We start from the raw sequence: 25,687 nt of genomic DNA on the forward strand, positions 1-25,687 counted from the left end.
AAAAGTCTGCTTAGCCATGTGTCTTTCCTCTGATTATGACCACCATAAAAATCTAAGGAAATTATTTAACATAAATTAATATGTTACATATTTACATGTTTTACATGAGTTAACACATGGTATCTATACTGGAGGATGCATCACTGAATATTTACCCTGCCTAGGAGTTTGTCCTGTCCTTTCTGTAATGGTAAATTTGCAAAGATGTAAGTAATTTTTTTTCTTTGCTGTGAACAGTTTTTTCCCAGAGGACTGACTTAAGTGGCCATAAACACAGCTCTTGTTTGCTGGAGTCTTCCTTCAAGTGTAACTTGTTTGGTCCTTTGCCATGATGGTGTTGCAAGCTGGGTTTGCAAGTGGATCAGTGGAAGACAGGCTTCATTTTAGTGGCATTTGGTGGTTTCATTACATTTCCCATAATCTTTCCTAGTCCTCTCGTCCCCAGACCCTGCACTACTGTATTAAGTGCCATGATCTGCCATCAAAGTAATCCAATTTAATAGGTAATGACCTGCCCAAACTTATAGGGCCACAATACAATATCCTTAAGTGACTGGTCAACTGCAGTTCAATAATTATTTCATCAGTGCTTTATGTTTTTTTTCCCCTCACTTCATAAATCAATATAACCTGGAAAAGATTTGAAGTCACCTCAGAGGCTCAAGCTAGGGAAAGATACTTAGAAATGCCACAAGAAATCAAAATTTTATGCTCAAACTCTTTAAACAAAAAAAGCATGATAGATTTGTGCTCTCAGGGAGCAGGAAATTAATGAATTATAGGGAATGACTCAACTGTGAATCCTGTATCTTGGTGGAGGAAAAGACTGGTTTTGCGCTGAAGGGAAAACCAAGTAGGAAGGTGCGGCTAAGGGCTAAAATATCATGCAAGCAGAGAGGGACCATGCCAGGCTGTAGAGGTCACATTGCAGGAAAAAGGGACTGTTGTGTCGGGTGAGACTGAATAAACCCCACAGTGAAGCCTTGCTGCAACGGCTGGGGGCACAAAAACATGTAATGTGGAGACACTTCATGGTATGGGAGTCACAGAACAGAATCACAGAATCATTTCGGTTGGAAGGGACCCTCAGGATCATCGAGTTCAGGCATAACCTAAACCTGGCACTAAACTATTGTCCCTAAGAACCTAATCTATGCATCTTTTAAACACCTTCAGGGATGGTGACTCCACCACTTCCCTGGGCAGCCCATTCCAATACTTGACAACCCATTGCATGAACAAATTTTTCCTAATATCCAATCTGAACCTCCCATTGAACAACTTGAAGCCATTTCCTCTCATCCTACCACTTGTTGCTTGGGAGACGAGACCAACCCCCTCCATGCTACAACCTCCTTTCAGGTAGTTGTAGACAGCGATCAGGTCTCCCCTCAGCCTCCTTTTCTCCAGGCTGAGCAGCCCCAGTTCCCTCAGCCGCTCCTCATTGTGCTCCAGACCCCTCAGCAGCTTCGATGTTGTTCTGTATCAGTAATGGCAGCGGGAACGTGTGGAAAACGCCTACAGCCCAGATGCGAGGGGACGACACCTGGGGAAAGGGCAGGGTGCACGGTGACACCGTCGGGACTACCAACGGGGGGTGGCCGGACGACAGAAGCGGCGAAGGCTCCTTGCCGGCTCCGAGGGCGGCGTGCGGTCCAGGCCCCCGCCTTGCGAGAGCGGCCGGGGCGCTGCGGCCGCCCTCCTCCCGCCGGCGGAGTCCCCTCCTCCCCGCCGCCGGCGGGGGCGGGGGCGGTGGCGGGCTGCCGAGCTGCTCGGGCTTGCCGGCGCTGCCCATGGGGGAGTGCGGGGTTCCCCCGCAGGTCCAGCTCTTCCTCCGCGCCTGCGAGCAGGGCGACTGCGAGACCGCCCGGCGCCTCTTAGGCCTGCCCGGCGCCGCTACCACCGACCCGGCGGCCGCCTCCTCCTGCGGTACCGAGGAGGCGGCGGCCGCAGCGGAGCCCCGTGGGGAAGCGACCGCCCCGCCGTCCCCCAGCGTCCCCGTGGACTGCACGGACGAAGCCGGCAACACGGGGCTGCAGTTCGCCGCGGCGGGAGGCCACGAGCAGCTGGTGCGGTTCCTGCTGCGGAAGGGGGCCTCGGTACAGAGCAGGAACCATTACGGATGGAGCCCCCTCATGCAAGCGGCCAGGTACGGGGTGTCTCCGGCGGCCGTCCCGCCCCACCGCGGGGCACCGGCCTAGTCAGCGGCGGGGCGACTGCCGCGCCGGCGGCAGCCCCGGGGCGGGAAGGGCAGAGGTTCGGCATTCCTCCCTTCCCCGCCCCGGGGCTGGCGCTTGAGCCCTTCGCCCTCGAAACGCTGCTCCCCAGGCCGGGGGAGGGCGCCCCGGAGCGCCGGGGGTGGCTTCAGGCGGATCAGCGTGGGTGAGGGCGGGCGGGAGGCGCCATGTTGTAGGCCCGGTGGGGGGAACCGAGTGATCGCCTCTTCTCCGGGGCATGGGTGGGGAGGGGTTGTCGAGTTTATGTGTTCAAGTGTTACCCCGGGGCATTAGGTTTTATCTTTCTGTATTAAGGGTGTGGTGGCTGAAGCTGTCCATGTTGTTTCTTGGGTAAAGCCAGTGCAGAATCCCAGTCAGAAGTAATCTGTTTTCCTCTGTTTTCCTCTGTTTTCCTCTTTCGTTGTGTGGAAATAAGATACATGCACACCCTTATTTAATTTCTGTGGGGGTTTTCGTTGTTGTTGTGTTTTTCTGGTATGTGTTACCCACCTGTTGAAAACTCAACGCTGACGCAAAACACACAGAAGTAAACAGAAATAATTCCTTTTACTTGGCTTTTTCCATATTTTCCTGAATGGCTTGGTGAAGGACATGGGAAATCATTGCTGAGGTTTTTAATGACGAAACTGGATTGTTTTCTGCATCAATGACGCTGTGCTTCATGTAACCCGCTGCTGGGTTGTGGGAGGTTCCTGCGTTCCTAATGCTCATGTTTGTGCTTATCTTTATGTATACAGATACCCTATGGCTTTACAGACGTGTTTTGCAAGGTTGGAGGGCAGTGTTTTCCTGTAATAATTGAATGTTTAATTGAGAGGATAAATGTTTTTTTGGGGTTGTTTTTTTCTTGCCTCATAACAGATTAAAATACTAGCAAGAAAAGAGTCTGTTTCAAAGTCAACATTTCTCTTTTCAATTAAAGCCCATAGAAAGTTCCCAAAGAATGAGTCACACAGCTGGTTTCCTAGTAAGAACAAGGAGACAAGGTTGAAAAAAATTGTTATTTTATAAAGATTAAAAAAAAAGAAAAAAGTTGCAGAAACATTCTTAGATTTTTTTTTTTCCTCCTTAATGGAAACCATACGTTTACTCTCCAAAAACAGTAAACTCATATCACTACAACCATCTTACTGTTTCAGAGAAATTACTTGCTGCCATTTGGAAAGTACTGCAGATATCACTGAAACCTGTGGAGAAAGCTTGAAGTGGAAGAGTGTGTTTCTTTTTTCTTTTTAATGGATAACCAAAAAGGAAACCTAATGTTTATACAAATGCAAGTTCCAAACTATGTACATGTTTAGTTTTCTAGCTGTGGTTAGCCCTGTTGACATTGGACAGGAGATAATAGCTATACATAAAATTACTCGTGTTCAGTGCTTGCAGGCTTCGCTGAGGTGATGCAGTGAAGACTACCAGGATAGACCTAGAGATTAGACAGATCCCAGAGTCGTTCTTCTGTGACTATGTTCTTTTTGAAAGGAAACTAGGGAGTTTGGTCTCATGTCTGCTGTTAGTGATTACCAGCATTCTTCAGGATATCCCCAACAAGCATTTGCTTTGCTGCAGTGTACAGAGGCTGCCTTCAGGATCAAAGTTTATGTTAAACACTGCACAAGCATAAAGTAATGCATGATATCCGTAACAGCACAAAGTACTCATCTTGTCAATGCATTATGTTTATTAAAATGTGGGATTCCTCTCCTGAGGAAGAGTAATGATTTCCATTTTCGTATGGTTAGCTAGCTGGTTTGGTGTGTGGCTTGCATGGTTGTCTTTTGCATACTGACAAACTACCAGAGCCTCTGGTAGTCAAGTGGTATCAAAACTGTGTTACTGGTGAAACTGGTGTAAGAGTTCAGTACTCTGTCCAAGTTCTTTTAGATATTCCACACAAGAAGGGTTTAATGCTTTAATACCAAGTGTCCTTATTGGAAGATATTTGATGTTACACAGGTTTTTGATTGAGCCTAGTGAGACAGCAATCTACTGAAATCACAACACAAGGCTAACATAGGAGTGGTAACACGGAGTTTAACCACAAGACAAACAGTGTGCCAGTTACCAATCCCTGGATGCTCACCATCACAGTACTGGATGTCCCCAGTTGCCAGGAAGGAATATGTGGCCCCTTGCTCTCTTCTGAATTATTTCTGTTGGTTGCTCAGTTTTGGTGCACTGTGTTGGGCTGAGCAGCATAACACTTTCCCTGTGTTGGTCTGACTTGGGAAGATACTTTCTCTTGATTGTTTTAGGGAAGGCCATTCACGTAGCCAGTTGTCCCACTCTGCTGAGAGAGCTGTTTCTTTAAAGGAAAAGAAGCCACCCTCTGGTCTTCTTTGTGCTGAGAGAAGTTCAGCTTTCTTTACAACAGCTGTGGCCACTTGCTACATACTTCCGTGAGCTTCATGGGCACATACCTGTCTTTGAACCTTCTTCCATTGTGGGACTTTGTTAGTGGTTCATAACTGGAAAGCAAGGGATGGTGCAAAGACAAAGGATTGGCTATGTAGTTCATAAAACAGTTTTTTTTTTTCCTTTAGTGTTGACTCTGGAGTTTGTACTCATTCAGTACTAATAAGGGTACTTAATTAAGATCTCTGCCAACAAACCGGCTTTGATTTGTCAATGTGATACAGGAAGGAAGAAGGTGACTTTGTGGTTTGTGGAAGTTATGTATTGATGTCACACAGCTGAAAATGAGGGTAGCATGTTGCTGCTGTGGCCAGAACATCCTCTTAAATTGGTGCCTGGTTTCAGCAGGATCACTGGTACATATGGAACGGTTTAGTTTACAGTCCTTAGCTGTTGATTGCTCCCCTCCAGTAAGGTAACCAGTGTCACATTCAGTGGTCTGTGCATGATGCTACATAGTGTATTAGTCAATAGGCAAATTTGGTAACAGTTTTCTGTGTTCAGAATATGCTGGTTTTTGTTGAAAAGTCTCTGCCATCCAGGGTGTTAATTCTCCTCGTTATCTCTTTCTCTCAAGGTTCGGGCATCTAAGCGTGGCTCACATCTTGCTGGAGAATGGTGCTGATCTCAATGCACAGAATAAGTTAGGAGCCAGTGTCCTCACAATGGCCTCCAGAGGTGGCCACGTCAGCATGGTGAAATTGTTGCTGGAATCTGGAGCTTTTGTAGACAATTATGACCATTTTAGCACAAGTGTACTTAGCAGCAGAGATGACCTTCCCGATATCACTCCACTAATGGCAGCAGCTCAGCATGGACACGAGGCAGTGGTACATCTGTTATTAGACTGGGGAGCTGATTGTAATTACACTGTGAAGACTATGGGCTGGAGCCCTTTAATGCTGGCAGCTGTTAGTGGGAAGGTGAGCTTGGCACAGCAGCTCATGGAGAAGGGTGCCAATCCTGATCACTTGAATGTACTACATAAAACACCTTTTGAAATCTCTGTTGGCTTCAAACACAAAGACATGAAGGACTACCTGGAATCTCTCACAACGATCAGACCCCAGGCAGGTATGGAGTGTTGGTTGTTTGTTTCTCTGTCTTGAACTTTTGATTGCATGTTTAGAAATTGAAGGGATAGTTTGTGTGTACATCATGTTCTTTATAATTTGTAGCTAGGCCCCCTTGTAAATGTTTAGAGTGGGTACACCTACCTTGGGTGAGGCAGGAATGCCCAACTTCAGCACATTTCCTCCGTATTAGCATGACGAGATTCCTGTCCTGCAATAAAACTCTTGTGAAACATTTTAGAATGTTTTAATGTTTTAAATGTTATCTGCATTTAAAACACATGATCCAGATGCTCATTTAGGAAGAAAATTACAAAGGCTTACTTAAAATGACTCTAAAGAATAGACAGAAAAAACAGAATAGGATATCAAAGAAAGGATATTGCAGACTTGAAGAAAACCTAATAGATATCAAATCTAGGCCTTGTAAGGAGGGACTGAAGAAGTTCAGTCTGTCTACTTCCATGGGTAAGTGGGTAAGAGGTGATTAATAAAGCGTCCACATTAAGGGTAGGAAGTCAAATACTGGAGGGCCTTTTTATGTGACAGCCAAAGGACAAAAAAACCCACAACTGGGAGTAAAAGGTTAGACCTGGAGTGACTTAGTAGAGATATGCAATGGTGCTGGGTGTCACATACAAGGCCTGTGACATGCAGAAGGCCAGATGATGTTAACCTAAAGGTTTCTTCTGGCACTCCCTGAATATATTAAACGTCTTTAAAGTCCTTTGGTAGTGGACTGTGTTTTCTAGGAAAACTGAATATTAGTGTGGATGAGTAGCAAGTCAGCATGTCCCTTGCTTTTGTTCCTTTCAGGAGAGGGGAATACTTAATTAACTTCAGGACTTCATAAAATTTACAGGCAACCTCCTTCCTTCCTTGAAATGTGAATATGCCTGTTTGTGTGTGTACACAAACACCAAAAGGGACACACGCCATGCTTGTGTATATACAAAACTAGATTAAATTAACATTATTTCAATGCAAATCTCAGTTAAAATGAAGTTAAGAAATGCTGGTTTTATGTTTTTTAATTTTGCGCTGTAACACATGATTATGTACACTGAGACAAGAGAACGGATAAAGAAACATTTTGTGACCATGTAATTAAAGAATGTGTGGTGGTCATGTAGCTGTAGCCATGAGTGTAGAGGGACACAAGAAATCCAGGATTTTGTAGGTTGTATCTTGTAGTAGGGCATCTGAAGGCTTAGGAAGGTGTGAGCAAACTTTGACTGCAACATTTTTCCTTCAGTTTTAACCAGTATATCCAATACCATACACTCAACCAGAAGTACAGAATAGTATATAATTTTGTGTCTTTACCAGTAAGTTTCCAATTTTTTTAATTACTAAACAAACTCACATTCTCTTGACAGTATTTTGTGTGTATTTTCCCAAGATATTTGTTTTTGTTGAAGATAAAGGTTAAACCTACTTGCTGTCACCTGTTAGTTTGAAATGTTAATGAATTTACGTCTAAAATTTTTTACTTATTGCAGTTGTCTCTCCCAGCTATCTTTCCAAATTAGCTTTTCTTTCTAGCTGGTTCTAGAAAATAATGTTATTAATGTCTTATGTTAGGTTTGTTAAAGTATTGTGGATTTTCTTCCCTTTACTTCTCCACAAATTTGTTTATGCTAACAGAAATGCATTAAATCTTCTCCTGAAATCACAGAGTTTAATTGGTGCATTGTGTTGGACATTTGAATGCAAATAAGTAATTTCAGAGGTTGAGAGCTTACTCTGGATATGGCTGTTTGGGGACACTTTTCAAGGTGTTTGTGCTTTATGATTCAAACCAGTGTTGGGAGGTGCTTAACAGAAAGATTTGGAAGAGCCGAACCTGGATTTTTCAGCTTTGGAGTACTTGCTATGAAATCTAAGGATGTGACTAGCATCCAGATGCTACCACCCATCCAGCACTTTTCAGGGCTGTTTTCAGTAACAAATTCAGAACTACCTGAAGTGGCCTGGGTATTGCCTGTGTTCTGTCCTTGTCCTTGCTTCAGCTCACTCAGATGACAGTCCTTCGTTCTGGAATCTCCTTGTGCTCTGCTCCCTGAGGCTGCGTCTCTTCTAGGCTTTTCACACCCCAAGTATAGAGTCTGGTCCTTTCTTAAACTAGTCTTTTGAAATCTGTTTTCCCATTGTGAGCTCAGTTACTTCTATAATATCAGTGGCTGAACCAGGAGAAAATGTAGGACCCACAGCTCTATTTGCCAGTCTTAAAATAATAGTTTCTCATGGTTTGGGAGGGCTTTCCAGCAATAGTTTTTGTTTAGCATTTTCAAATTACTTCCTTTGGAGTCAAGCTGTGAACATCAATATTTTCTGTATTATCATGAAAATGACAGAATTTGGCTTAGGAAATCTCTCAACATCTCATTTTTTTCCTTAAAATCTTTTTAGCCCATTGGTTCTGTAGTGTCAGTAATGCTTTGGATGATGGGGAGGGTTTCTGGCATGAGTGGCAGGTGCAAGATACGTCACTATTTTTTCCTCATCTTACATAGGGTCAACAGTTTCAAAGCACTTTGAAGGCATGTCAAAGGAAAGATCCTTCACTAAAAATGCTAGAATTTGTAATAATTACAGTTCTTATTATAAGGATGATGATCTGGGAGCTGAAGGATATTTTTTAATAGCAAGCTGTGTAGTTAAATCATCACTATTATTTTTGTGACCTTCAGAAATTAAGCTGGCAATACTGAAGAGGAAATAAAAATAGGACATCTTGTAAAACTGCTTTTGAGTCGCCTTTCAAAATGATGTGGTTCTCTGTTAGTGTTTGCTGTTACACAGAGGATTACATGAGACCACAGAACCATACTGTGATTCTTTGATTGATCTTTTAGTCTTCCAGGCAGGAAACATGTAAGTTTCCAGATAGAATTTCCTGATAGAGAATGGAAGCTGAAAGGCAAAAGCCTGTACCGATGCTGTGTTACAGTTTGTAGCTTTAAGTCTGCACAGGCAGCTAACTGTACAGGTGAGTCATTCTTCCCAAAGGGAATACAAACGTAATCAGTGCTTTCTGTGTTCTTAATAAAGGTATGTCCAAACGTGTTTTATAGTATCTTTATGTAAATTTTTAGTAGTTTTTGCTATAAAAATGTTCCTAGAAATTTTTACTTTTTAGAAGATTGCTAACAGTGATACCTGTATTTCTTCCAGATACAGAAAAGAGGCAACCTGATGTGTTTCATGCTTTGAAATTGGGTGAGTACTGACAAGGCTCTTCTACCATGTCTGGTTCTTGTAACTTGTTGTACCTTTCATGCCAAAATGGTGTGATTTAGTAGTTCCAGTTATTCCATGACCATGCTACCTTTAATATGATTTTTTTTTTCCTTCCTGAAAAACTTGACGTTATGACAACAAAAGTGCTAATTGGTGCAGAGTATATACTGGCCTCTACCCCATATGGACATTGTAATTGCGTTTTACAGTTGCTTCAAGAAAATAATAAGTGTCTCAGATCTTACCTGTTCTTTCATGAGCACACAACTAGTAAAACTGTTCCATGGCAAACATGAAAGAGCCAGTGCCGTCCTGTTGATTTAAATTTGGTCCAGGCTCTGATGGGTTGCAACTGGGGCAGATGGCAAGCTGCTTTTTGGTTTCCAGTTTTCCTGGATCTTCCAGCACAGGAAAAAGTACTGAAATGATGGATTTGGCTTCAGACTCACTGATGGCTTTGTCATGGGAAACAGGACTATTCACTTTTTGCTGAGGCTCCTGATAATGTCACAGGTCAGAAAACTCTGCGCTGTTTGCAATTTCTTTGACGGGTTAGAGAGATTCAGTACTTGAACCTTATCTGATTACTGCTCCCATATATATTTTCAGCTATATGATAGCACATTTAGCCTATTGCCAACAGTCCTAGCTATATAGACAGTCAGGAAAAAATAGTCACTAAGTAGTAAAGTTCCTGATGGATCTATTAATTTTTTTTTTTTTTGAAGCATTGGAATCTGTCATTCTCATGTGAGATTAAATATTTCATCCAGTGAAGTTGTGAGAGGTATTCCACGAGACCTAAGAGGTTTGTTTCTTCTCTAGTCAACCTGCCCTTAGTTGGGACTAAGATGCCCCAGACAATGAGGAAACATTGGTAATACAGTCTTGTGCATGCATTGGACCTAGTAATCCTTACTGGGGCTGTGCCTTCTGTGGCATGGAAAATCTGGTCATAATGTACTGAAAGCTGCCTTTAACCTCCCCACCCCCGACTGTGATATATGCATAGAGAATACGTGAACTTTAGGGTTGAGCACAACTACCTCTCATTCCAGCTTTTATGTCCAGGTGCCCACTCCTGACTGTAACATAATCATAAAGCCTTTGGTGTGGTTCACCTTCTTATTTTCAACAGGGAGCTGCAACCTGCAGAGAGTTAGCAACTTTCAAGGTTTCTCGTGGATTTTTTGGTATTTTTTTTACTATTTGTAAGTGAGTGATTTTTGTGAAGGAAAATACCATTTTTTCTCAACATCCATCCAAATGGATTTCAGCAATGCATCTTAAAATCAACAATTGTCTTCCAAGTTTTACTGTTACACCATTCCTATTGAGAAGTTAGAGGTGTGTTTTAAATGATCAAGCCTGGCCTTAGTCTTCAAATCCCATCCTGGTTTTGGTGCAGCAGTTTAACAGTTGTTTTTCAATTAACCATCATAAGTCACCATCTCAGGAACTTTATGATTTTTCAGGCTGCCAGATCTGGAAATGGACAGACATAGTAGAGGACGAGAAAGAGATGATAGGCATCAGTATGGGGAGCTCTCTCTTAAATGTCAGCTTTTCACATATAAGCTACCAAAACCTCTTCCTAGGAAGGCCTCAAATCTGTTAGATTTTAGAGAGTTCAGCTGCTCTTCTTGTATCCCTGTGACTTTTAGTTTGAAATTTATAAATGTTAGTTCTGGGTCAGAAGGAATCTTGGGGGGAAGCCAAATGAATGCTGGTGAACATACTAATTTTTTTTTTTTTTTTTTCCTGAAATACTTGGCTATGGATGGCAGCACTGTTAAAAAACCCAAATCACTAGGTTAAGACATGTCCAGGCCAGAGTTCAAAGTCAATTCTGGAGTCTCCATAGGTTCCAGACTTTCAGTTTAACAAACTCTGTGATGCGAGTCTGTGTTAAAAAACCACCTGCTATCTTTTACTAAATTGGGACTTAAAAAAAGTAGTTCCATGCTTTTGTGTCTTTCCCGTTCCAAGAAATTAGCTGAGTGGCACGGGTGGGTGGTAGTTTCAGTGAGTGCGTTCAAGTGCCTGCAGGGATTTGTCTGGGATTCTGGCTGGCTTTCCAAAGAAAATGTTCATGCTTGTGATTGAGTGGAAGGCAGCCCATGTCATGAAGCAGTTTAACATCTGAAGGTTTTTTTAAAGATGAGATTTTTTTCAATTTGCATGGCAGTTGATGGTTTGCTGCTTCTTGCCTTTGTTTCTGTGGTGGTACATATTCAGTCACACAGGTGTTTTTTCCTCTTAGTTTCTTCCCTGCTTTTGCCTACCATATGTCATGAAAAAAGTAAGAGAGTTGGGGGAACTTTCTGCTTATGATGACCCTGACTATGTAATACATTTTTTAAAAGTGCTTGTTCCTACCTTTATTAAAATTTAGAAAACAAACAAACAAAAAACAAACCATAACCTAGTTAAAATACATTTTTGTACTGTTTTTTTGTAACTTTGAGAAGAACTCAGTGACTACCAGCCTCTTTATGTGGAAATTTGAATTTTAGGTTCACTTTTAGAGAACTAGAAAGACGACAGGAATAATGCATGGCTTTTGAGTAAAGAGTAGGGAAGTTTTGCACTGGAGATTTAGTTTGAATATTGGAGACAGATTGAAAAAGAAAAAAACAATCTTTCTGAATATAAGAAAGTTCATCACCGGAATAGATTAGTTAACCTTGGGAGGTTGTGAAATTGTAACAGTAGAGGTTTTTAGAATCAGTGAACCATCTTTGTAAGAGGAACTTATGGGTTAGTGTGACATAGGGCATTTATCTGCCTAAGGCAAGGAATGGCCTCCACCACCTTTCGGAGTGCCTTTGTATCCACTCTCTTTGATTCTAAAATTGTTGCTTTCTGTGATATCAGCCTATGGAAATGGAATGGGGATCTTTGTCCTGCTGAAGGACACATCATGTTGTTTCAACATGATCAGTTTTCCTTGTGTGACATGATCTTATGATAATTTAATATAAATATTCCCCACTCGTGTCTTCACATGTGGGATGCACTGCAGTTTTTACAGACTTTATAGCGTAGTTGTTCATTTCAGAAAATGATTCTTGTTATGGGATTGCACTGTAAGTGTACAGGTAGGGAAAATGAGGGAAAACAGTGCTTTCTGCTTCTACTACAATTCTGTGTAGGTTGGAAAGATGTACTAAGCAACTAAAAGACCAAAAATCAGTACAGATATTTAGCTTTACTGTTGCTATTGCTCTAGTACTTTAGTCTTTTGTTTGTTTGAATTCTACCAAATGTATACCAGTGTCAGCAAATCAAAATACATATTAATTCAGTGGCTAAGAAGTTCTCTGTTGCTCATATAGATTATGTTTTATCACTGTTTTACAGGAAACTTTCAGCTAGTTAAAGAGATTGTTGATGAAGACCCAAGTCAGGTCAATATTACCAATGTTGATGGTGCGTCTCCATTAATGATTGCAGCTGTGACTGGACAACTGCCCCTTGTTCAGCTCCTTGTTGAGAAAAATGCTGATATTGACAAACAGGATAATGTTCATGGCTGGACAGCACTCATGCAGGCCACATACCACGGGTGAGATACATGCTTTCTTTGGGTCTAGCGGTAGAGAAGTTTCATTCTTCTTACATTCCAATAGCAAAAAATATTTTTGTTACTGATTCTGGAAGCGGAGGAGTCTTACAAGAAATTGAGAGACTTGTGACCTCAGTTTTCCATGACTTGCACTGCCCTCGGCTTTTCAGAGCAGACGTGAGTGCCGTTTGGATTTCAGAATGAGTGACACATTTGGGAGCTTGAATCTTGCACAGCAAATGCTGGGAACATAGTGCTCCAGGCAGGCACTAGTTGCTTTGGTGCAGATTTCAGCTTCCATCCTTTGATGGTTTTAGTGATTTGTATGATAATATCACCTCCTGCCAGGATTGTAGCCCTATATCATTCTGTGAATCTTTGAGGCAATGACCTTTTAATGTGCCATATTTTCCAGTCTTAGAACCATTCTTATGTTCCCCTATTCGGCCTTTAGTTTTCATAGAGTTTTCTGAAAGGTGCTCACTAGAAAACTGCTTGTCATTTTCTCTGAACCTATTTTATAAATGCAGATAGGAAGATAAAATCTTGTCAGACCCCAGAAACTGGCCTGGTACTTCATATGTGATCTCTTCCATATACGTGGCGTTGTCTGAGTACATGATATTTAGTTTAGGAAGGTGAACTTTTCTCCGTTCTTGTAGGTGAGGCTCTCAGGAAGGTCAAGATTCCCTTCACTGCCTGGTAATGCTCACATCAATTGTACAAATGCAAATATTCTGCTCCAGCTTTTATTTTTATTCAACCGATCTCATAGGACTATGAAAGTGAAAGAAAGTGGGGATCAAATTGTCATCGCTTTGTGAAAATTTTCTGAAGTAGTTCCTGGGACCTACATAAGATGAGATACTCTGCTTCCTCACTAATGCAGTACTGCTAGTAGTAGTTAGCATTTCACAGAAGTGCCTGAAGATGTTTTCCTTCAGCAGCTACCCCAGTGCACAGCTGGATTAGAAGCAGCAGCAGCAGGTGATATGCAGGCTTGCTGGCACGTCCCCTTGCCAATACTCAGGCACTCGGATGTGGAAGTACAGAGTGTAACTGAGTACTGCGTGTGTTCAGATACAGCACTTTCAGTTTCCTGGAGGACTAGGTTAGAAAAATTCCTTTCCCTATTATATCAGTCTTTATAGTATGAAAACATATTAACTTTGTTAGTAGTTTTCTTTGTAATAGCAATTGGAATACATTTATTAGGACACTTAAGGTTTGAGGTAGGAGTTTTACTGGGGCCTTTGGTATTGTTCATGCTTAAGTAAAACAAACTAAAGGATACCAGCTCAGTGGAAGGACCAGAAGGGACATCCCAGCCCTGAAAAAAGAAAAGACTTGGCTTCTTAGGAGTTTAAACCTGTCCATGAAGGATAAAAGATACGCCTAGTCAGCCAAGATAATGCCAGTGTCATAGGCCCTCTAACATGTCTTTGAAATCCTCCCAGTATTGTCTGGCATCATAGATAAATAGTGATAGTAGGACTGACTCCTGGGACATCTGGATCAATCGACAAGCAGCAAGAATCCTGCAGAAATAGAGTTACTTTGTGAAGTTTTATTATGATTCATCATTGGTAGTGTGGGTGTTAGTGATAAGTCAAATTGTGTTGTACCTAAATGCTTGAAGGGTACAAGAACCCTGTGTAAAACCACATTTGGGATGCTCCAGTTTTGCTGAATAAATATTTACCCCTGTAATTCTGTACTTTGCATGCTAGCCTCTCTCCTTGGTTGCAGCACGCCAATTGTGAGTTTTCATAACAACTGGAAATCTTTAGCCTCTGCAGAGCCTCAACTTACCCTTTCTCAGGAGCAACAGTGATATGGAAGGTCTCTGATTTGAAGAAGGTTGCAGGCAAGGTCTGTGTGAGCCAGGGGCACTAAAGAATTGTTGTCTCTGTGTGCCCTGAAGGTGCAGGACCTGGCAAGCATGATGGCATGACACAGTTTTAAGGAAGAGAAGAATAGTAATGGGAAGTATGCAGAGGAGCTGTGGTGGCAATAAGCAGAATTTTTATTTGAAGAAAGAAACATTCCTCCTCCATTTTAGGTTGACTTTATCTGGAGTGAGTTCAGAAGTGAAAGCTTCATCTGTATGATAAGCAGTAACGCTCTGAAATGGAGAGGTTGAGATCTGTTTGTCAGCCCCATTATTAGAGTTTGCAGTCACCTGTTGCTACTTAACATTTTTGCTCATGGTGCTCATGAGTGTCAGAGTTCGGTTTTATACAAGGTCAGTCTCTGCTCAAGAGGAGTTCTGTATTAAACATATTTTCCCTAGCTTTGTTGTCCATTCATTTATTCCATAAGCTGGATTACAGCCTTGTTTTTAACTCCTGAGGCCAGTCCTGCTTATTTATTCAGGTGTGTGAGAGGGGAGAGGGACTAATGGGAATGGGGTGGTGCGTTCCTTTTATGCAACTAGCTTTTATGAGCTTTTGTTGGAAGGTGTTTGTGTTCGTTATTATTCAATGCTGATTCTTTTTGCATTTTGAACACTTCAAGGAAGTGATAATGTGCTTTCTCAATTATGTAATTTATATTTCTAATGAAGTGAAGTACTGTTTGATGTTTATAAATCATGCTCAGCCAATTTGGCTTTTCTGTGAGCAGTTTCTTACCTGTTCTGAATATGAAGTTGAGTTGAAGTATTAGTGATGGTGTATGATGACTACTGGACTGACCTTTGTCTTTCCATCTGCTTTTTTGCCCTAGGCATGAACGGCTTTTCATTGGGAAGGTGTTTGGCAACAAATTTCAGAATCCATTCCAAAGGGTCAGCTTAAAGAAACTGACTGTTTAAGTCAGTTTTTTTAGGCTGACTCTCTGCATGTTGATTAGTGTAATTCATAGTAAGTAAACAGTGACTGACAGTGGAATCATGAGAGCTTCTGAATAGCTTGTCAATGAATTTTAGACATGGTTAGCTATAGAAAAGGTAAAATTCTGATCTCTAATTGAGGAGTAATGGTATAAAAGGATGAAAATGGAGTATTAGGGTTTTCTTTTTTGTTTGATGTTTTGCTTTTTGACGTGAGCAATGCCTTTTTTTCTTCCCTTAAAGAAATAAAGACGTTGTGAAGTATTTGTTAAATCAAGAAGCTGACGTCAATCTTCGTGCAAAAAATGGATACACAGCTTTTGACTTGATAATGCTGCTCAATGATCCAGGTATGTTATTTCAAAGAGAAAATGTACAACATAAATATCCCTTCCAATCTAGAAAATGCATTAAAATTGCAAGTAAGTATCCTCTCAGGTCCAGGCTGGACTGGACCAAGAAAGGACACTGTCTGAGAATGGTGGGGTTTGAATTAATTGGTTAATAGGTTTTTTTTATGGGATAACAGGTTTTGTGCATTCTTCTTACTTTTGTTTTTAAAAATGCTCCTAAATGTGTTGTTTGTGTTACCAGAGCCAGTTCAGTGGCGTTTGTTGACTGTGGTGGCCCAGGTATTCTGTGTGTCATTAGCACAGAGCTATCAACTAGAGCTAGAAATTTCCACTCAGTAAACAGCAGTAAAGGGACAGGACAAAGAGACTGCTGTCAGAACAAAACTAGTGAAGTCCTGGCTGAACCTCTCACTAGGTCTGTGAAGGCTGAAAATAAATCACACTTCAGGGTTCAGGTTGTTTTTATGGGAGTGCATTAGAAAAATACAGCATGTTTTGGGGAGACTTCAGTGAAACAAATTTAGTTTTTGTTGTAACCTGTTTAATTTACATAATTTGTTATTTTTAACCTTGCCTGGTACCCGACTGGTTTTATCTGAAGGCAGGAAACACTACTGGTGATCGAATTAATGTTTGTTTTCTCTGTATTTACTCCTATGGTGCTTTTGCTCACTAGTGGGTACCTTTTCTTTGTCAAAAGTAGATCACCAATAGTATGAAATTTTAGAAAATAAATACAATGAATTATTTTATCTTACAACGAACTTATACGATAGAGTAGTTTGTCTTGTTACCTGTCTATATATATATATGTATGTATATATGGGTTAGTTCTGTCTGCCCTTCTGAAAGCCTTTCCTGACTTCTGTATAAAATACAGAGTACAGAATATTTTTTGCTTCCCTGTCCTCATTTCATGCTCATTCTTTTTTTCTTCCTCGTCCTTTCTTTTTTTCTTACCTTTTTTTGTGCACTTTTTTCTTACATGTCTTTTCAGTCCCTTCGTTGTCCAGGCTGAACATCTCCTTTCTCTTTGGGATTTAATTTCAAGCTTCTTTTCTGCAACCTACGCTTGAAGAAAGAATATTCATTTTTCTCTACTCTCTTCTGTGTCAGGTGAGAAAAGGGAGCATCACAATATCGTTCTTAACTTCTACAAAGTGTGTGAGGAGACAGTTCACTTAGTCACACATGACTGATTCTGACTGAATATCGTGCTTACTGATATTGATAAATACCTTTAGGATGATGGTAAGACTGAAGCCCACTCTGTGGGGAGAAGGTGTGGGAAACATAGGCCAAGAACAAAGATTTTAGGGATTCATCTGCTTTATGTTTGAGAGGTAAATCAACTACTATTTATATGGGGTATATAGGGCAAGTGTCAGTGTATGAGTCATAATTTCGGAAAGCAAAACAAATTAAACGGTGTGTTAATTTGTTTTCTTTTAGACACAGAGCTTGTACGATTACTGGCATCAGCATGTATGCAAGTAGGCAAAGACAAGAATAAACTGAACAACAGATCATCTTTGCCTTGTTCCAGAAGTAGGCAATCCTTAAATGTCCCAATGTTGCCAGATGACAAAGGAGGTCTAAAGGTAAATATATTTCCTCTAAATAATAACCAGTGTGTTGTTTCCTGTAGGGTATGATGCAGAAAAAGTAATTGCTAAGAAGTACTTTGGATCTAACATGTAATATTCCTCCCGGGGTGGGACAGACCAGGGGAAGTGGTTTTGAATTCCTTGTTGACAATACTGCCTGGTTTTATGAAAGGAAGCATGAGTTCAGCTTTGTTTTTGTCAGATGGCAAAGCAAAGGGAGGACTTTTAAAGGAAGAGTTCTTATCAAATCATTTCAGTTGCTAGAGGCAGATCCCATAGCTAAGTAGTTGAAGATACAGTGTTCATAATTTTGGAACTGAATTTCTGTTATGATTATCTTAATTTTAAATCTGCCTTTAAAATGTAGTCCAATTTTAGTAGACTTCTTGTACCCACAGCTAATATTTTTTTTGTTCTTTGAAATCAAAGTGGATGTGTTACGGGGATTTGTTTTTTCAATGATGTCCTTTCAAGTTAAGCTTTTTGGGCAGTAAGTTTTCAGATTTTCGTCTTTAAGGCAAGGGCGATTACATATTTGCCTTTTGCCTGATTTCTTGAACTTCTTCCATCCTCTTATCTTGAAGGTAATCAGTATTTGTTCAGAGGTCGTGTTATCTATGATGACTCTAGGGTAATTTTAATCAACCTTGTTTGGTTTTAATTTGTGTTAGCTTATTTGAATATTTTTAGTCTGTTAAGCAAATGCACACGTATTTCTACCTTCCTCCTGTTAATGGTATCCACACTAAAATAGCTGATCACAAGTAGACAGCTTTTGAAGTTCAAAAAAAACTCAAACCCTTTTCTGTCTCCTGTTTTATCACTTTTGTTATTAACTGTTAGACTTTTTCTTTTGTTGTGTGTTTCTTTTATTTGTAATTTATGCATAATACAGGCCCTTGTTCCTTTACCTACTGGTTATATAGTGGATAAGCATGACTTGAAAACAAAGTTCTGCCTCTGCTGTATACAAAAATTCTATTTCCTCTCCTTCCTTCCTGTGCTTCTTCAGCAAGTTATTCTCTCAAGGTCAGTTTTGGAGTAGTGTGAAATATCACATTCAGTTTCTTTTTCAGATTAAAGTTGTTTGAGGGCAGAGATTTCCAGTTCTTCCCCTTATTCTTTCGTTCCTAACATTGTTACTTATGTCTAAAGTATTTCTCAAGTGGCAACACTATTTTTCTGGTCTTTGATACTATTGCCTTCCCCCCTCACTAGGTTTCAGCCTTTTGACAGGCACTATTTTTAACCACAAATGCGTTTTTGTTCCTTGGCTGCTTTAGTGCGGTTTAAAGCCCTTTATTCCAGCTTCCATACATGTGTGATGTGGTAAGGTATATGGAGAGGCCACAACCCTGCAGCAGCAGCAGATTGGAAACTCCAGAGCTCAGACCACCGTCACTTTGAATACCAGAGGACAAGATGGACCTTTGCACTATCACTCCAGTTTTGTCCAAGAGCAGTAGTTTTTTATATGGTAGAAGGGTAGCTGTACTTACTCCATATTGGCTTAGTTTGTGGCACGGGCATACGTTAAGGAAGCAGAAGCACCATAAAGAAGGGTAACAGAGATGACAGGTACTTAGAGGTTATCCTTTTGTTCGCTGAATGTATCTTGCTCTTGAAATAAACCAACCACATTGTGCAAGCAGTCTCTTTTGTATACTCATTGTGCTCTGTATTAAAGCTAGATGGATTTTTTTGCCCTTTCAGTTTGTTTTGGAAGGTGAGTAAATACTGAACTGTGTGGTTTTTATTGCTTTCTCAGAACTATTTGTCTCTCTTGCCTTTTTCTGTCAGGTCGTTGTTGCTGAAAGTAATGTAAATCTTTATTAGTTATGACTCCAAAGAGATACAGAGGTCTGAGAACTCTGTCCATTACTAATGCTTTGTGCAGATTTAAAATCTCTTTAGTGATCATCTGCTAGAAGGATTGATTTACAGGGAATAAGTTTACAGTTTATATTACTTAGTTCTACTGTGTGACAGTTGAGACGACATATATCAGTAAGCAGTTGAAAAATGTTAGATGAAAAGAAGAGGGGATTATGTATGGTGAGGAGGAATGGCTAAGAATAAAAATTAGACTAGGAAAGTATGTTATCTGAATTGGTTATCACATAAAACTGCCGTCATGAAGTATCATCACTTTTACATTACTTTATTATTTTTTTAGAGTGTTCCAGAAAGGGAAGAAGAAGCTTTACTAAGAAATAATCAGAAGATATTTATAATCTGACTTACTTACCTACAAGTCACATAATCATTAATACAGATTGTATAGGTCTTCTCAATATAGCCTATAGGTCTTTTATAGTCTAGAGAAGTGGCCTGCTAAATACTAGAAGCATCTTGCACTGTCTGCCTGTAAAAATACATAAGTCTGTAAATACTTGGATACATTTTATTTTGAGCAAAGATGGTCCGCTTGTGTAATAGTCTCCTCAAATGTGTCACCTGTATGTATGAAAGTCATAGGTGTAGTAGAAGTGCTAAGGTTCGTGTTGTTTACACAACTGGTAATTTTTTGCCTTGCTCTTTTTCAATTTATAGTCTTTCCAGTCTGACAGGGTTTAAGTTATCTATATAGCAGCACTATGTGGATTGTGGATCTTTATTATGACAGGAATACTATCAAAACTCTCCTAGTTTGCAACTGATTTTGAAAATCTTAAGGAGAGGCTGTCATGCAGATCAGTTAAACATCTATGCACACCTCTTAAAAGCGGAAAACACATGCTGGTTTATTGATGCCAGAGAGTGTCAGAATGAACCGTGAAATCGGAAGTTAATGGGAAGATTATTTATTTGCCATGTAGCTGTAAAAATTTACTTTTCAAATTCCCCAAATATTTTTATCTACCTGGTCTTTCCAGGTAGTGTGGAAAAATACCGTAAGGCATTTGCCAGATGAAAAATGAGGAAAAAGATTAATCATATGCATGTAAAGTACGATGGAGCATTCTGTTGATTACTTAATTGTACGTTTCTTTCCATCTTTTTTTCTTTTAGTTTGAACTAAATTGTTGTGTTTTCTTATCAATCTAGTCCTGGTGGAGCAGGATGTCCAATCGATTCCGCAAGCTGAAGCTGACTCAGACGTTGCGCCATGGATTTCCTTCCAGTCAGTTTGTGCCTTTTCCTGATGAGCCTGAGCCATCATTAAGTTCCACCATAAAAGCAGTTTCACAGAGTGATACGGACACCTCTGGAAACCTCGATGCTGCTACAGCTCGGATCACAAATAGCAAATCTAGTGGTAAAGCCAGAAATGTCGTATGGGAAGTGACCTCTCGTGGGATAGTGAAGATAATACTATTTCTAATTTGTTGATTTAGTTTTTATTTAGCTTAATGTAACTGAAGAGATGTGTAATTTATTTCATCTACATACTTCGTAGTATGTAGCAAGAGACGTGTTTGTACTTCTGACTTGATCGTGCTGAATGCTGAGCGCAGCATCGTTTAAGCAGGAAAATACTAATATAACAATGTTATTGTTCTGTAGCAAACATCATTACATTGGGCAGTAGGGAGGGACCGCTCAAAAGTTTTTCGTATCTGTGATAAACTCATTTATGTAATGAAAACAAATTTACTTAAATAAATAATTATGAGTGTTTCTAAGTGCTCCTTTGGAAAAGCCCAAATCATAAAGCACATCTGCTGAAATTGTACAGCTCTCCGCGCAAAGCTCCCACAGTTTGTGATGTGGTAGGACTATTGGCTTAACTTCAGTTTAGGTACATGACAGTGTCACTGGAGATCTTGGTTCTGTGTGCTTCCTGATGGTAAAGCTGTTGAATGTTTGAAAAGAATAAGATATCCTTGAGAACAACAGTAGGAGAGTGTAAACAATAAAACATAATTTATATATTTTTCAGGTGTAACCACTGCAAAAGGAGGAAAGGATGATGAATTATTGACAACTATGGTATGTCACAGTGTTCTTCATGTGTTCAGCACATATCAGAAAGTCATGCAGCTCCCATAATTTTGTTTTTTTACTTTTTATCTAAGTCACCATTAGAAAGAGACCTATAATTTCTTGATAGTCACTAGACAGGAACTGACAGTATCAATAGTTTTGATACTAGGAAGTATTGCAAGTACTGTGGTATGGAAGCTGTTCACAAATACTGACTTTTTTCAAGAGTTATCTGTACCTTTGGATGGTCACAGAATCACAGAATCGACTGGGTTGGAAAAGACCTCAGAGATCATCAAGTCCAACCCTTGGTCCAACTCCAGTCAGTTTACTAGATCATGGCACTAAGTACCATGTCCAATCTCAGTTTAAAAACCTCCAGGGAAAGTGAGTCCACCACCTCCCTGGACAGGCCATTCCAATGCCTGACCACTCTCTCTGTAAAGAATTTCTTTTTAATATCCAGCCTAAATTTCCCCTGGCAGAGTTTAAGCCCATGCCCCCTTATCCTATTGCTAACTGCCTGGGAGAAGAGACCAATCCCCACCTGGCTATAACTTCCCCTCAGGTAGTTCTAGAGAGTGATGAGGTCACTTCTAAGCCTCTTCTTCTCCAGACTGAACAACCCCAGCCTCCTCAGCCTCTCCCCATAGGTCTTGTGCTCAAGTCCCTTCACCAGTCGTGTTGCTCTTCTCTGGACCCGCTCCAGCACTTCAATATCTTTCCTGAACTGAGGGGCCCAGAACTGAACACAATACCCCAGGTGTGGCCTCACCAATGCAGGGCACAGGGGAAGGATCACTTCCCTTGTCCTGCTGACCACGCTATTTTTGATACAGGACAGGATACCGTTGGCCTTCTTGGCCACCAGGGCACACTGTTGGCTCAAATGGATTAGTAAAATAGATGGAACAGCTGATTAGTTGCTGACAAGCTGTATGCTGTCAGGAAGACATGGATGGAGCATTTGCTAGTAGAAGCAACCAGCAACCATTAAATATTTAGTTTGGGATGTTTATTTGTATTATTTTATTTCTTTTATTATGTTATAGCTTTAAATTCCCTACAGCTTACACCCTGGAGACATCATTAAATTTGGCTGGTTATCCTTTATGTTCTTTTTAAGAAGATTGAGTAACTTTTGATTGGACTGACTGACAGAACTCCAGGGAGCCAAATCAGTTATGTTGATTTTTTTCTCTTTGTGGAGAACACAGGCAGCAGGCAGTTGTTCACTGTTTCCAGGTGTCCTGTCTGGGAGTACAGGGAAGATAACATTGTTAATTCTTTGGAAGTTAATTGTTAGCAGTTGTGTTAAAACCAATTTGAAGCAAGATTCAGCCCAATGAAAGAATAGACAGTTTCTGCTACTTAATTAACTATATTTATTGTATTAAATGAATGAGTGTACAGACGGGTGCCAGAATGTTCATGGGATTCTCTCTGTTATTAAGTGTCGTACATCCTCACAAATACCACTTTTCTGTCTCATTTCCATTTTATTTTGTTTAAAAATGGATTTACCTCCATCTTTTTATTTGACCTACAATTTTGAAATCGTATCATCAGCACCCACTAATCTTTCTTAAAAAAGGGCTCTTCTCTTTTTCCCTTTCTTTGTTTCCCTCTCTCAGTTGAGAAGCAGTGCTCCATTCACCAGGCTGCCCAGTGATAAACTGAAAGCAGTGATACCCCCTTTCTTACCGCCCTCAAGTTTTGAGCTCTGGAATTCTGACCGAACACGACTCAACAAAGATGGAAAAGCCGAACAGATGAGAACAGCCTGGCCACAGAGAGCGATCAAGCACGATTTTAACAGCAGTGGAAACTCTGATGTAGTAAGCAAACAAAATTTGTACGAAAATAGTGTTATGTGCAGGCCATGCTGACTGGTGAGCCACACTGTGTTTCTGATTAGAAATGGCTTTAAACACACTGTCTCAGTAATGGCTTGTCCTTTTGAGCTCTGCTGTTTAAGAAGAATACACATCTCTATGGAAGGAACATAAATGGAACAAAACTTTTGTATGAAATGAAATCACTTGTTTGCTGTTAACCAGAATAAAGTCAAGCCCTAACAAATTTGCTGCAAACTGCTCAAGTGGCTGCTCGTTCCACCTACATATTTTAGTTGCTGAAGTGGGTACCATCATTGAAGTGTGGCAGACACTGCTCTGAGTTGGCAGAAGAAAAGAATGAAAGTTTCTCAGTTTTTAGGACTGGGGGGGAGGGAAGGGAAGAAATATCAGTGTGACATAAATATACAGGCATAAGATTCTGGAATATTAGTAATAGATAAAATCGTAGCAATTAGTGATCGAGTGGGCTTGTGTGGCTTGTGTGGTGCAAGTTCTGTAAAAAGGCAAAAAGTCTGAATAAATTATATATTTTTTTTAATAGAAGGAGCTCACCTGATTCTACAATGTTTTTAGTGAAAAAGCAAAAACAAAAGGAAAGTAGCTTATTTGTATTGAGACAGGAGTCAGAAGAACCATGATAACCATTGCTTTCCTAGTTAGTAGGAGGAAAAGGAGACAGAAGTGCTTACTCCCCTGACTTCAGGCTGTAGTCACCAAGTGTAGAGAAGAGTTTATTTCACTAGTCCAGAACTGTATTTTTGGTCAGTTCTAGAAATGGAACAATTATGACAGTTAGGAGGAATTTTTTTGTCTTCCTTTTTGAAGTGAAAGTTAGCGAAATACTGGTAGAAGTGATTTAGGTGGAATAAGGTGGAGTATTAGAAGGGAAGTAATAGATCATAGGAATGCAGATGTTTGTCATCCTAAAAAAAAGTGTTTCTAATAATGTAGATGGATAATTGACCCCCATGTATGAAGTGAGGGACAGGGAAAGTAGGGGAGGACTAGCTGTCAATCCTTCTGTGGGGAAAGAAGGGTTTTGCTAAGGGAATAGGGAGAAAGAAAGTAACATAGTAAGTTGCAGTTGGAAGAAGTGATTTGAGCAACAGGATAAGAAACATGAAAAAGCTGAGCTGCAAGGGCCATATGTCAATGGTTGGCAGTGGCCAGAGGTGTAAAAGCAAAATAATTGAAGGAGGATGTGGGTGTAGCTAAGGATTTGGCTAGCATATAGCTAGGTCATTAGTGCCTCAGTTAGTAGTCAATAAAATGGTGCAGGTAGATGTTTAGATTGAAGAGGATATGATAATGCGACTGGAGGAAAGTTCATGTCACTTGTTGCAGATTAGTAAGAAAAAGGGATATGACAGATGAGGAGTAGGTGGTACCTATTTGACGTGGGAGAGGCAAAACCAGGATTCTGCAGGAAAGAAGTTTCACATGTGATAAGTTTGGTTTTTTTTTGTCTTTCTCCCCCTGCCCGCACCCCCTCCCCCCGCCCCCACTGCTCATAATATTGTGTGTATTATATCTCTGGTGCACTGTGTATCCTTGTTTTGTGTTGGTCAAATGTTAAGGAGAATTAACACCTTGATTATGGTGTAATTTCTTTTTTTGAATATATATATTAAGTGTATTTATACAAATATGTATTAAATATATTTGTATATGTAGATTATTCCTGATATACCTTTGTTCTTCAGTGAAAATTTCGGAACTTATGATAAATAAAATAGCAGTTGAAGTTCTAGCTTTATTTTGCTCAAACAGCAAATATGCACATTATTTTTATTTTTGTTTTCCAGACATCTGTTAGCAAAGGTACTAGACCAGTCAAATTACCAACATTTGCAAGAAGACCTGCATCTCCTTCGAATTCCAACAACTTCAACCATTCTCCTCATTCTTCTGGTGGATCCAATAACATTGCGGGAATTAACAGACATGGAGGAGAACTGCATAACAGATCAGGTACCATGCTGCTTTATTTTTAATAAGAAAGTCATTCCTATCTGGTTCAGCTAAAAAATTAAGAGTTTAAATGATAGCAGAAAATATTAAACCTTTTCTGAGGGGTCCTATTGCTGTATAAGAAAAACTTATATAAATTTGTTGGAACAGGATTGGACTTTAGACACCTACATTAAGGGAGCAAAAGCCTCACGTCTGTTACAGAGGTCTCACAGGTTATCCTCTCTTTCAGAAAAAAAACATGTTGATTTTATTGGGACCAACCACATGGATCAGGGGGCTGCTTCTTCATTGCAATATACATTTCATAGAGCTGTCTCTTACTCACGTTGCTTGAGTTTTGTTTAAAATAAAAATCAGTTTTAAATTAAAAACAAAGCTGCAGCTGTTGTATCTGGGAGCTGTAAATATGGTGAAGTAGCTCACGTGTATGTATAGTCGAGACTGGATTCTCTCTTCTCCTGCAGCTGATTTTTGTTCCCTTTCCTAAAAGCTGCTGAACAGGCCTGAACTTTACAATTCTCTCTCTTTCTTCATCCAGTCAGTTTTTAAAAGAATGTGAGTGGTGAAGAGAGGTGAATTGAGGATTTGCAAATATTTTTAA

General features: G+C 40.2%; 1 protein-coding gene across 2 annotated transcripts in view; it reads left to right on the forward strand.

Annotated features, from left to right (window-relative positions):
- The first annotated feature begins 1,740 nt into the window (after positions 1-1,740).
- The window catches only part of ANKS6 (ankyrin repeat and sterile alpha motif domain containing 6), a 34,549-nt gene continuing 10,602 nt past the window's right edge, over positions 1,741-25,687 (forward strand). For both annotated transcript variants that reach the window (XM_065832104.2, XM_071804340.1), the window contains exons 1-10: positions 1,741-2,149; positions 5,227-5,723; positions 8,900-8,944; positions 12,329-12,533; positions 15,610-15,716; positions 17,172-17,320; positions 20,375-20,585; positions 21,210-21,259; positions 22,888-23,091; positions 24,918-25,083. In XM_065832104.2, coding sequence (XP_065688176.1) covers positions 1,794-2,149; positions 5,227-5,723; positions 8,900-8,944; positions 12,329-12,533; positions 15,610-15,716; positions 17,172-17,320; positions 20,375-20,585; positions 21,210-21,259; positions 22,888-23,091; positions 24,918-25,083 — 1,990 coding nt within the window. In that variant the 5' untranslated portion in view covers positions 1,741-1,793. The remainder of the gene's footprint in view (positions 2,150-5,226; positions 5,724-8,899; positions 8,945-12,328; positions 12,534-15,609; positions 15,717-17,171; positions 17,321-20,374; positions 20,586-21,209; positions 21,260-22,887; positions 23,092-24,917; positions 25,084-25,687) is intronic.

The sequence above is a fragment of the Patagioenas fasciata genome, chromosome 2, assembly GCF_037038585.1.
Source record: "Patagioenas fasciata isolate bPatFas1 chromosome 2, bPatFas1.hap1, whole genome shotgun sequence".
Taxonomy (NCBI): domain Eukaryota; kingdom Metazoa; phylum Chordata; class Aves; order Columbiformes; family Columbidae; genus Patagioenas; species Patagioenas fasciata.